Source organism: Erpetoichthys calabaricus, chromosome 3, assembly GCF_900747795.2.
Source record: "Erpetoichthys calabaricus chromosome 3, fErpCal1.3, whole genome shotgun sequence".
Classification (NCBI taxonomy): Eukaryota; Metazoa; Chordata; class Cladistia; order Polypteriformes; family Polypteridae; genus Erpetoichthys; species Erpetoichthys calabaricus.
Genome location: NC_041396.2, coordinates 309,449,435 through 309,462,788, shown reverse-complemented (window position 1 = coordinate 309,462,788; position 13,354 = coordinate 309,449,435). Strand labels below are relative to the sequence as shown.

General features: G+C 39.6%; 1 protein-coding gene across 2 annotated transcripts in view; it reads right to left on the bottom strand.

Annotated features, from left to right (window-relative positions):
* The window catches only part of LOC127527251 (trace amine-associated receptor 13c-like), a 407,797-nt gene extending 396,681 nt beyond the window's left edge, over nt 1-11,116 (bottom strand). For both annotated transcript variants that reach the window (XM_051925358.1, XM_051925359.1), the window contains exon 1: nt 9,997-11,116. In XM_051925358.1, the coding sequence (XP_051781318.1) occupies nt 9,997-10,692 (696 nt within the window). In that variant the 5' untranslated portion in view covers nt 10,693-11,116. The remainder of the gene's footprint in view (nt 1-9,996) is intronic.
* Nucleotides 11,117-13,354: the final 2,238 nt, after the last annotated feature.

Here is a 13,354-nt window from a genome sequence, read left to right as displayed (position 1 = left end):
TGAAATATAGGATGCAGCAGATTATTGAAGGCTTTGTAAACCATAAGCAGTACTTTAAAGTCAATTCTAAATGGCACAGGTAGCCAATGTAGTAACATCAGAACTGGAGAGATGTGCTCGGATTTTTTTTCCTAGTTAAGATTCTAGCAGCTGCATTCTGCACTCGTAATCAATTGACTTTTTTGGGTGGTCCTGAGATGAGTGTGTTACAGTAATCTAGTCGACTGAAAACAAAAGCATGAACTAATTTTTCAGCATCTTGAAAATTTATAAGTGATCTAACTTTTACTATATTTCTTAAGTGAAAAAAGGCTGTCCTAGTAATCTGATTAATATTTGATTTAAAATTCAGGTTAGAGTCAATAGTTACCCCTAAATTCATTACCTCCATCTTGACTTTTAATCCTAATGGATCAAGTTTATTTCTAATACCCTCATTATATCTATTTTTGCCAATAACTAAGATTTCTGTTTTCTACTTATTTAATTTGAGAAAATTACTACTCATCCATTCAGAGACACAAGTAAGACATTGAGTTAGTGAATCAAGAGAGTCGGGGTTATCAGGCGCTATTGATAAATATAGCTGTAAATACATGCCTTGAGATGATCTGACCTCATGGAAGCATGTAAATCGAAAAGAGCAGTGGACCCAGGATAGAGCCTTGTGGAACACCATATAGAATACCATGTGTCATTGAAGTATAATTACAACAACTAACAATGAATTTTCAACCTGCCAAGTAAGACTCAAACCAATTTAAGACACTGCCAGAGAGGCCAACCAATTGACTGAGGTGATTAATAAGAATACTGTGTGTAAGCACAATGCAGAAGTTTCCACTCATTGTATCCATTATGTTAAAAATTGGATCACTCAATCAAAATAAAATCCTCTATAGCTGTACCTAGTTTTTCTGTTGTTGTGGACCCCACTCAGTAAAAAGCATATTCATCATAAAAAGTAAATCATCACAATATAAGATAAAGTCAATCTTAATATATATATATATATATATATATATATATATATATATATATATATATATATATATATATATATATATATATATATATACAGTGGAACCTCGGTTTGCGAGTAACTTGGTTTACAAGTGTTTTGCAAGACGAGCAAAAATTTTTAATAAATTTTCACTTGATAACCGAGCGAGGTCTTGCAGTACGAGTAGTTTGTCTGCTGAGCGTCATGTGATCACAACTGAGCTGATGGTTCTTCTCTCTCTCTCACTGCGGGATTGTGGGCAATCGTCTCCTATTCTCTGTCTGAGTCGGCGTGCCTCACTCATATAGTCAACATCCGTACGAGCGTATAGTGTTTACTACAGCATTAGCATTGTGACTGTGTGCGCGCGCGTGTGTGCGTGCACGTGTGCGCCCGTGTGTGTGTGTGTGTGTATGTGTGCTCGTGCGCGCTCACGTGTGTGTGTGTGCTTGCGCGCGTGTGTGTGTGCTGTGACGTGCGAGTCCCTGTCTTGCACCCTAAAACACGAAGCTGAGTCTCAGTACTTTAACAACACAAGCTTTATTCAGCTTGAAACAGCAACAGCACGGTTATTTATACACAGACATAGCAGTCAGGCAGGGCCCTGCACATTTATAATGTTCCTTGTTCCTTGTATCACCCATTGACTGCAGGCGCGTATAGCATGTCCGCGATCTTTTCGGATTCGTTTTTACGGAGAACTGCTACAGCGCTGGGAGACTGCGATTGCTTTGGGACGCTCTTCCGCATGTCGTCCCATTGGGTGCAATCCCACAAGAGTTTAGAAACTCACTCACACCAGCCATGATTCTTTTCAAAGGTAAAGTGCAAGTTAATTTGTTTTATGTATTTTTACTTTATATTTTGTATTAATCATTTTTATATGAATAGTTTTGGGTTGTGGAACAAATCATCTGAGTTTCCATTATTTCTTATGGGGAAATTCACTTTGATATACGAGTGCTTTGGACTACGAGCACGTTTCCGGAACGAATTATGCTCGCAAACTGAGGATCCACTGTATATATAAATATATACCAAAGGAAAAGCATTCAGTTGTCTCAAAACATTCAAACTATTGGCACACATCCTTTGCTGTAATGAAAATAACTTTGCAAGTAAATATATCAACCTTTCCCCTCTTAGAGGGAATGTGGAGCAGAAGGGTATCGGTCAGTGAAAACGTCTGAATCCGGTCCTGTTAATTATTACAACTTGGCAAGAGGCGAATGTTTTAGTTCTCCTATAGAGAACACAAATATGTCCAGGAATGGCAAACCAAACAAAAGAAAAGACAAAGCAGAGTGGTGTGGAGGTTATTAGTTAAAGAGTTGTGTTTTGTGGAGGTTCCTGTAGAACATTTTCAAGTATTTCCATTCCTTTGTTATTCCAGTCTTGAACTGGAGCCTAGACAGACATTCTCGATCCCCTTTTCTTAATAATACCATTGTCCTCCAGAGAACATCTCTCAGCCAGCATAGCAAGCAGAAGTCAAAGAAGAAATCCACAGTCTGGACTGGTAAATTCCTAATTATTGTTAGAAATAAGAGCAAAATAAAGTCAAACAGTTCAGCTCCACATTCCCTTTCCAAATTGTTCTAATTACAGAATATTGTTCAAATATGTGCAGTCTTGGGATTTACATTATTTAGAAAAGAAATTCGTATTTCAGTTCATCAAAGGCTAACAGGCTATTTTCAGATGTTACAATTATCGTAAAATACATCTATTATTACTTCTCAACTTTTAATATTAAGCTAAACAGTTTCTATATTCATATCCCAGCTATTTTTCATTAATTTTACTAATTAAATTGACACACATTTCTACTGCTGGCTTCAGAATTTAACAAGTGTCCGGAATGTTTCATTACACCGTCAAATTATAGAAAATAAAGCTAAACCCTATTATCAGATATGCAGCCATTCAATCATTAACAGTCTACTTCACATTTAAGATATTCAAATTACTTGTGAACAAGGAGTGATGGGTAAAGAAATCAACATACTGTATCAAATGCCTTATAATTTAAAATCTATTTTTTTATTTTAAAATTCTCTCATGGAAGTTAGTCCATCTCACCACTGCATGCTGTGCTTTAAAGACAATATCCTGACATCTCAAACTTAGCTCTACTTAATAATATTGATTTCTTGTTCCCCATCACCTCTTATTAAGGCCAGTTGTTCATGCAGGTGTTTTTCGCTGACGTCATCCCGAGATGCTTCTAGCAGCTTCTCCAGAGCGATGATCTGTAGATAAAGCACAGTCTGCTCTTTGTGTTAGTTAAAGCACATCTTAGTAGAGAACACGACCTGGAGTGGAAGGCAGTGCTCATCACCAGCTTTCTTCCGATCCTAGAGAAGATGTCTTCTTTTTTTTTTCTCTTTAAATGTAATTTAAAATTGCTAAAAGAACTTTCTTCCATTTGAGTAAGGTCAGTACTCAATAGAAAAAGGCAGACACATTTATGCTAAATCAGGAAACGTTTCACTGGACCCAGTCATATTCATCTTTAAGTTTAAAATCAAAACAAATACACATTTATACACACTTTTTATCAACTATCTTGTCATTTCAAACATCACCACATATTCTCACACATTGTCTTTAACCAAACACTCAAATTCCTTCAAATGCACTTCAGCCACAGAGATCTCCTTCACATTACACAACATACTCAAACTGACTTAAACTGCCTTTAACACATTATACTTACTCAAGTTTTATTATTATTATTTTGCATCTACTACTAACATTTACACTCTCTTTTCCTTACATTTATTTTGCTCCACACAGAGAATATGCAAGTTTCAACCTTCATTTCCTGTTGCTGGGCAACTGTGCCAACCACTGCGCCACCATATCACCCTTATTTCAATCACCTAACAGGTCATGGGAAGTGTTTAAAACAATGTAAGTAACAAATATGTACCTTCACACACACACACATGCCAGCAGCATTTTATCCATGAGAGATTGTCTCCTTTATTTTTTAAAATTATCAAAGAACATTTTTCCCTAAGACTCGATCAGGGTCTGAAGTAAAGATGTGTTATTCATGTAAACATTTTTATAAGCAAAGTGGAGACGTTTTCATTTTACCAAATATTACACATTTTCAAAACTCGTCTCGAAATGTGTCAGATATTTCTAAATTTGTGTGCACAATATATTTTACTTTAAACATTCAGTTAAACACAAGTACATTTCAGACAGTGTCCCATTCACACATTTCTTAGGCACAGAACAACATTTTCAGACACAGAAAGTAATTCTTCAACATGTCATCTCATACACACATTCCTTTAAATTTGCTGTAAATCAAGACATTTATTTTCTTACACACTATGCCTGGCACAACAGAAAACAAAGATAAGGCCTCATTTATTTTCAGAGAGAACATACAAACTCTACATAGAAAACAAACCTTACAAAACTATACTTGTGACAAAAATTTTACCTTTCAACTAAGCCTTATTCTGTTTTTCTTGCCAGTTACAATTCCCACACACTGCAGTAACTATTCAATTATCATACAATTATCTTATTCTACCTTTAACCCTTAACTATAACCCTGTCTCTTCCTGTGGGATTCTCTCGCCCACTGGTTGCTACCTTATTACCTTCAGGGAGGACTTTAACCTCCTTCCTTTTCTACTGATGTAGGGGACGCTATCCCCATTATTACGTGCCTTAGGCCAGGACTTCTCTATCCATTAATTGTCTACTGAGACCTTTTGCCAAACCCAAAGAGAGATCTGGGCAACTCCCCCAGACAATAGAGGGTCACTTCGTCCAGACGGTAACCCAAAATAATCCGCCACGTGATGAGAAGTGACCTCGACACTATTCTTTACTCACCGCTAACCACCGATGTGTCCTGGTGTATAACCAAGATGACGTCTGCTCTCTCTTGCAGGCAAAAGGCACTCACAAAAATCCTTTTACTCTCTCCTAACTGTTCTCTAAACACAAAACACTCCTAATGGCATGATGTCTAACCCAGAGCCACATCCCCAAAAGATCGTCCGACGATCACGTCCTCCGGAGGGGAATCCGCTGTTCCGTTTTCGCATTGTTGGCTTTGCATCTTTTGAGATTCTGCTGGGAGTTCTCACCGGGGTATGAAACGCCTTAACGTTGTGTGCCAAAAACTGGGGTAGAAATTTAGCATCTTATTCAAGAAAGAAACATCCTCTAACAGGACAAATCAGTAATCAGGCAGGAAGAAAGCTGTTCATGGTGTCTTTTAATTACTCCTTGGCCAAATGCCTTAGACAGAGCGTTCATCAAAAGTAGTTCTGTTACAGCCTGGTCAGAATGGTCAGAGAAACAAAGAATAGAGCTTCATTTTATAAACTACTGAATTTACAAAGGGTGGCACAGTGGTGCAGTGGGTAGCGCTGCTGCCTCGCAGTTAGGAGACCCAGGATTGCATCCCAGGTCCTCCCTACGTGGAGTTTGCATGTTCTCCCCATGTCCCCATGGGTTTCCTCCCACAGTCCAAAGACATGCAGGTTAGGTACATTGGCGATTCTAAATTGTCCCTAGTGTGTGTTTGGTGTGTGTGTGTGTGTCCTGCGGTGGCCTGGTGCCCTGCCCGGGGTTTGTTTCCTGCCTTGCGCCCTGTGTTGGCTGGGATTGGCTCCAGCAGACCCCCGTGACCCTGTAGTTAGGTTATAGCGGGTTGGATAATGGATGAATGGATGAATTTACATACAGTGTCAATCAATGCATATATTTTCCTCTGGTAGGTTCATTGGTTTACACCTAAATGATTAATATAAAATAAAAGTCTATTATCCGTACATATCTCAACTATCCACTCCGGTTTTTTTACAGGACAGATGCTGATTTCTTAGTCTTCTCTTAGTCATATTTCACCACATTTTGATGTTCACTTGGCCTTTATCTGATTTCCAACATTTATTAACCCTTTATGCTATGTTGTTAAGATGAATTTATTCTTCCACATTACAATGCTTAGTCCAGTTAGACATCTCCTGGCAGCATTTGGCACAAGGCAGGAAACCAGTCTGGACGGACTGCACCTTCATCAACACAGCAGGTCAATAGCTGACAATTAATGTGACACACACACCTGAAGGACATGGAGGAGACCCCTTAGATGTTCTCTTGGTCCACCTCTCATAACAAGCACCACAAATACTTAGGAGAATCATCCATAAGGGGCTTACCTTTGATTAGAATGACAAAAAATCAGTAAGAAGGAAAAAAGAAGGATACTGTATGTTTACTAAGGAAACTGAATTGTTTAAACAGAAAACTAAATATAAAGATACCTTTAATAAGTCTATTATTAAATCAGCAGTGACATTTGATTTTATGGGTTGTGTTATTAAGCAGTACAGTGGTGTAGTGGTAATGCTGCTGCCTCCCTACAAAGAGGTCAGGCTGCACATCACAGGTCCTCCCTACATGGAGTCTGCATGTTCTCCTCGTGTCCTCATGGGTTTCCTCAGGGTGCTGCGGTTTTCTCTCACAGTCCAAAGACATGCAGGTTAGGTGGATTGTGGATGCTGAATTTGACACTCTGTGTGTGTCTGTGTGTGTTCACCCTGTGATGGAATGGAATCCTTGTCCATTGATTGTTCCTGCCTTGTGCTCAATGGTTGCTGTGATTATCCACAGCTACCCTGTGACCTGCTCTAAATAAATGGAATAAGAAAATGGATGATGAATGTTGTTTAGTGACTCTCAGTATAAAAAACAAAAACTGTGTGACTAACAACATTAAAATGAGCAGTGAAAGTGGGGGTCCGCAGCAGCCTTCTGTCACTGACCGCCATCACAAACAAGTGGTGAAGAAGGACAATTCGATTCTGTCACACAGCAGCCATTCTCTGTCACCAAAGTGTCACTTGTGGCCATCAAACTGCTGACTTTGGGTCTCAAGGGTAAAGACCCCCAGACTGAAGTCCTGTTTTATCTCAGAGCTATCAGCCTTTTGAATTCTAGTAGCTGCAGGAGTCCTGCGGAGTTCTGAATTATTATTGTGTGCTCTTCGTTGTTATTGTTCAGGAATCGTTATTCTGATTTGTAGAAGTCTTATGGTGTGAGTGCTGATTACCACAATGGCTGTCATGTGTGGTCTCTTTTATTATTTTCTTGTTCCTATTTAACAATGTCCTACGTGTCACACATTCCTGCTGCTGACAAATTTCCCTCTGGGATAATAAAATCTTCTGCCATCCTGCTAAGTAAAAGCCACACATGCAAAGAGAGAACATGGAGATTCAACACCGGCAGTGACCGGGCGAAGGACTGGAACAAGAACACTAAATCAAAAGGGCAGAAGTGCGGACCACCACATCATAATACCTCCTGAATAAACACACAAGGGGGTCTGAAATGAGGGGGCAACTCTTAAAGTGGAACAAGTAAAGCATCAGCTGAGCAGAGCAGAAATAAAGGAGCTGAGAGTCCATCAGGAATCGTCTTATACAGTGCAGACTATAATATCTTAAAACACAAGTTATGGGTCAGGTTTACTGGTGAACTCACACCTCAAATGGAAAAATAAAGAAATAAACTCTGTATTTCATGAAATGATTGATTTATGCTTAACAAAATGTATCATGTTATTTCACAAACATTTCAGTTTCTTGTTGTTCACATCACCACAGAAGACCATTTTATCTTCTCAGGTCCACCATAAAGGGATGAAGCAGACATGGAGTGGACAATCCAGAGCCCCAAACCTCCACCAAAGCACTGAGTGCTCGTCCATCACAGGCCACGAGGAGAACACGAGAACTGCAGACATTTATCAGGCTGCTTTGGAACGGTGAGGCCGCCGTGAAGGCTCTGCATGGACACATTGAATGGGCAGTCGCTCAGCGGCCTTTGGATTCTCAGCGCTGGCTTTACGTCTTCATGGATTATTGATGTGTTTTATTGTGTGGTGTTGATTGTTATATTGTAGGAGTTGAATTTGAACCCTGGTTCAATGGGCTCCTAGCATGTGATGCAGTTGTACTGTTTAAAGGAACTCAGCTTCATGATTTTCTGTGCTGAGTCTCATATTCTGCTGAGCTTATGCTTAAAGGCTGAAGGTGTTATTTTGATATTCACTATGATAAAGGTTTGAATTATTAAGAAAAGGCATTTTAAGTGACTTTATAACAAGAATTGAAAAAAGGAAACCTTGGTATAAGAAGTGAAAGTCATCTTTAAAGTGCGCTGCTTGCTCTGTTGTTCTGCTCAGGCTGTTTGCTGTTGACAGACCCGCCTGAACAGAAGGAAACATAAAGTCACCCAAAGGGCTGAGAACGACATGGACGTGCCTGTCATGTGCGGAGTGAACTTCTAAAAACACCTAAACAGTCACAGACTCCTGAGTTAACAGGACGGTCAATCAGCCGAGTGGGCCGCGTGACCATCTCAGGTCTCGATGTTTTGTGATGTCCTGTTAGCAACTGGATAAACCAATCAGGTTAGAGGATTTCTGATTATCTAATGAACTCTTTGGCATTGTGATCTAATCAATGAAGAATATAAATAGAGTGAGACAGGTGCTTGTGCTCCTACTGAGAGACGGAGATAATAAAGAAGACTGACACTGACACTGTGCTCCTGCCTGAGTTTTATTGACTAAACTGGACACCCAGAGTGGGGTGCTGGTAAATATCTTAAACAATAAATCACAATAGTTTTTATTTTTTACTGATAATGACATTGTAATAACAGAGAATCTCACATCGACCCGTGTAGAATCATTAAAAACTGATAAACTTTGATGCAGCAGCCCTACTAAATAGAATAGCAGTGAGGATGATAAAGATGATTCAAAATCATATAAAGCTGGTTTTAAAAAGAAGTAAGATCTTTATAAAAATTAAACCTCATTTGACCTTCTCAGTCGTTCATTTCAGTTCCTCACAGTCACCTCAGTGTCATTTAGTGAGCCAGCAGTGTGAGGAGTGAAGGCCGACTGTTCCGTCTGCACTCGTCTGTCATCTGCTGCCTTAGTGAGGAGGAGTGCGGATTAAAGTGCAGGAATAGGAAACATTAACTTCACAATAAAATGAAAAGTTTAGTTTGATATTAAACTAGAACAATAAAGGAACATTTAGTAGAATATGACTCTTAAACAAATCTCCACCTGCCTGACCAAAGCTGAACAGAATGTCGGCCGTCGTCTGAGTTCTGCTGTGGAGTTTTTAGTTTTGAAATCTGAAAGTCTTTGTAAATTGCAACTTCAGATGTTAAAAGATTTTTATATTACCAGCTATTAGGTAAAATTCAGCACATTACTTGAGAAATTATGATAAAATAAATAATTCTTTCCTAAAACAATGGAAATAACTATAATCATTTTACAATGTAAAAAAAAAATAAAGTCACCAAGAAACCTGAAGTATTTGCATGAATTGCCAGGAGTTCTGTTTATTACACATTCAAATAAGAAGGAGTCTTATAAAAATAATTGTGGCGAAATAAGCAATATTCATAAACAGTGTACACTCTATACTTGTAGAGTACAAATTTAACATAAACAGCCTTCAAAACAATACAGTGAATATGAAATGATTGTATTATTAAGAACCCAGGTTATTAAGAATGTCCAGGTTTTGCACTGCTAATATGAAAAATGAGCAAAGGCATAATGTACAAATAATTTAAAATATCTAAGCACAGAGAATTACTTTTGCATTTTTTATTTTCTTTAACATTCACAGTAAATTGAGCACTGAAGAAGCTGAGCTAAATATTTTAAATGTGAAGATTATTTTAAGTGCTTTTCGAAACCAGGAATATAGAAAGGCATAAAGAATTGGATTAACTCCAAAGTTCACTTCACTGACCATCACTAAGGCATCCCTGATGAGATGTATGATTAGGTAATTATCAGTATAAAAATTGAATATATTGATAGGCAGCCAGCAGATCATAAAAGCCCCCACGACTACTCCTAATGTTTTTGCGGCTTTTCTTTCAGACGGTTTTGATATTTTATTGTCACTCACCTCCTCAGTTTGCCTCTTTTCTATCATACAGTTGATGGCTCTTGAATGGCTTCTTGCAACTACAAATATTCTGATATAAAAACCAATCATCAGTGAATAAGGAATAAAAAAAATAAGGAGTAAAAAAAAAGCTCCCACTTCTTCATAAGTGTATACTGCACAAGCTCCTTCACATACCTCTGTTTCAATATCACTAAGACATAAAAATATGAGTGTAATTAAAAGTGCAAACAGCCACACTACAGCAATGCTGACCTTTGCAACAGTCAAAGTTATTTTTGAGCTGTAAAAGAAAGGATGGCAGACAGCAATGTAGCGATCAATGGATATAAAAACCACATTATATATCACAGATATGCTAATAAAGTTTGCAAGTGCCTGATACAAATAACAATAAATAACTCCAAAGTACCAGCAAGATTCAATCAGGTGAACAAAAGTGATGGGCAACACAAAGAAACCCACCAAGAAATCGGCCGCTGCGAGTGAAAGGATCAGAAGATTAGTCGGCGTGTGCAGCTGAACAAAATGAGAAATAGAAATGATGACAAGAAGATTTCCAAAGACTGTCGAGAAAAGCAAAAGACATGAGAAAGTGTAATAAAGTCCATAAACATGTGTTTCATAAATCAGTTTATAACAAGATGTATTACTGCGAGGAAAGCAACGGACAATTTTCAGTTGTTTAAACTCCATGTCTGTCCCCTGACTGAGCCGTCCTGCCTGCACACTGAGATGTTTATACACTGAGGCCCTGCGACTGCCATATTCTCTCTGCTGACGTAATTCACATGAGGCGTCTCTCTGCTGTGTTTGCTTCACAAATTCTCTCAGGATGTTTGTTTGTTCATTTCAGTTCTTACTCACTAATGAGTTCATCAAATCTCAGATGTCTTCATTATATTTGTTTTTCAGGAGCCGCTCAGGGCTGCGGTGGTCTCTCCTCACAGCTCCACAGTGGTCCAGCTGCTGGCTCTCTGCAGTTTCCTTCTTCTCCTCTGTCTGCTGTTTTTGTTTTTTTGTTCTCAGTCACTTTGACTTTCTTTCCTCATCACAGCGAGCAGCACATTAAATCAGCAGGTTCAGATGAGCTGAGGTTGTGCCCAGTGGTGGTCTGACACTCCATGCTGTCCTGTGCTGCTCAGAGCCCCTCTGACACCTATGAGCTGAACCTGCATGGAGTGTGCTGGACCACCCTGTGCTCATGAGAGGCCCTCACACACACACACACACACATACAGTGTACAGTAACAGCTGTGTGTTTTTGTCTTTTCCGGACCCCCACATTAAATTCCAAACAGTATTCCCCCCGTTGCTCTCTGTCAGTCTGACGTTGTGCTGATTGTCTTTGTCTGATTTTCTGGACGTCTTTCTCTGCATAAATCATCAAACACACAACATGCATTTCTCTGTGGCAGTGGCAGCTAAACTCTCAGAATTCCAACACAGCAGCGCTAACTGATGTGCTTTTTATTTTGAAGACATTTGCTCTTTATCTGATTTGTAACTTTGTATCAAACTAAACGACCGCGTCTGTCAGGTTTGAAGCACCGAGGAGCACCACGCTGCATGAGTCTGTTAGGTGTCATCACTATAAGGACAATTAAAGTTCTTAATAAAGATAGAAATGATGTTAAGATCTCTCCAACACAATCTTCTATTATATTTTAATTACTTTTTTATATTACTATTACAGTTGTATAAAATTCATACTGTATTAGAGTAACAGGAAGTGATTTTTTTTACAGAAACTCTAAACCGTACAATAAAAATGTGAGAGGACTGCCATGTCCATCATACGAGGTCAGTTTTAATTAAACAATTAGCAGCAGCTGCTCACTAATGGCAGACGTGCGACTTTACAGGAGTGTGTGTGTGTCATGTCGTTGTTTTTCCCCTAATCTTGTGGTAATCCTCACCACACAAGAGTTCATACTTCATACTCAGGTGGCCTGTTAATATAAACTCATGTGATGCCCCCTCATCTCTCCTTGTGTCAATGAAGCACCGTTTAAGTGTCACTAGTCACATATTTATGTCATAGTGCAATGCATTTTGAGGGACAGCAGGTCAGCTGGTTTCACATTGTAAATCAGCTTTCTCAGGCAGCCCACCCATCATCAGACACTCACACGTCTTCACAAGCAGTACAAATGTTAGGTCTAAACACACAGTGGGAGTTCTGAAACTTGAAAGTACTACGTATGAAAAGACTTTGCTGTTATAATGGACTTGTCACTATCAACTTCCAGAGAGTGTTTAGAAGCCTTTCTGATGGGCGGCCATGGCCACTACCTGGCCGGGACGCCAACAGAGTGGATGGACCGGGGAAAGGGCATTGGTGAGGCAATACCTCACCTGGGACACTAGAGGGCAGCCCTCCTGGGCAGCTGTGGCCCCACGGATTCCCACAGGGCATGTCAGGAGCTACAGTTTGGTGAAGCCATGTTGGGGTCCGTCGGGGCTGTCAGGGGGAGCTGCAGAGCCCTATAGAGGACCTCAAGTGCACATGGGAGTGATTCCACGTAATACTGATGATCAATCCCAGGACCTGAATAAGAGGAGCTACCTCACTCCATTGAACGACCAGAGTTGGGAGGAAGAAGACAAAGTCTGTGGAGGACTGGAGGCGGATGGACTGGTGGCAAGAAAGGACTGTGTACAGGTGTGTTGCAGTGTTGGTGTTTTGTGCTCTTTAAACTGTAAATAAACCGGGTGTTGAGTTTGAACCTGTGTCCTGCCTGTGTGTGACCAGGTTAGGGTGACTGTATGTGCCTTGGTGGCTTCACACCATTAAGAAGGCTAAGAGAATGTGAGGTTATATAGTGCCCGATGTGTAGACCAGATTTCCTGACTGTCAGTCCACAGATCAGCACCAGTCCAAACAAAATCCATACGCCTTAATAAAACTTTCTGTGTGTTCTGTTCATCCAGTTGTCAGATGGCACTTCATGAACATTTTTTTGGTAAAATGCATTGTATTTGTCATTCCAATAGATGGCGTATAACAAACATTAACACTGCTTGTACAAATCCTCTACTAAGTGGTTTATCAAATAGACACAGCAACGGGGCAGACACACTGCACTGCAAACGTTAACACTGAATACAACCAACAGAGAGTAACTGCTGGACAGACAGAAATCAGCTCATCCACCTTAATAAAAGGAAAAGAGTCTGTGTGTCTGTGTGTCTGTGAGTCCATCTGGTTGCCATGTCTCTGTCATTCCAACATATGGGGCTTCACAAGCACCTGTAATAAATAATACAGTGCATCACATTTGTCATTCTAACAGATGGCTGTTGCTATATCTTTGTTATAAGACATCTGCTACTGAATTACAAAAACAAATTCCAA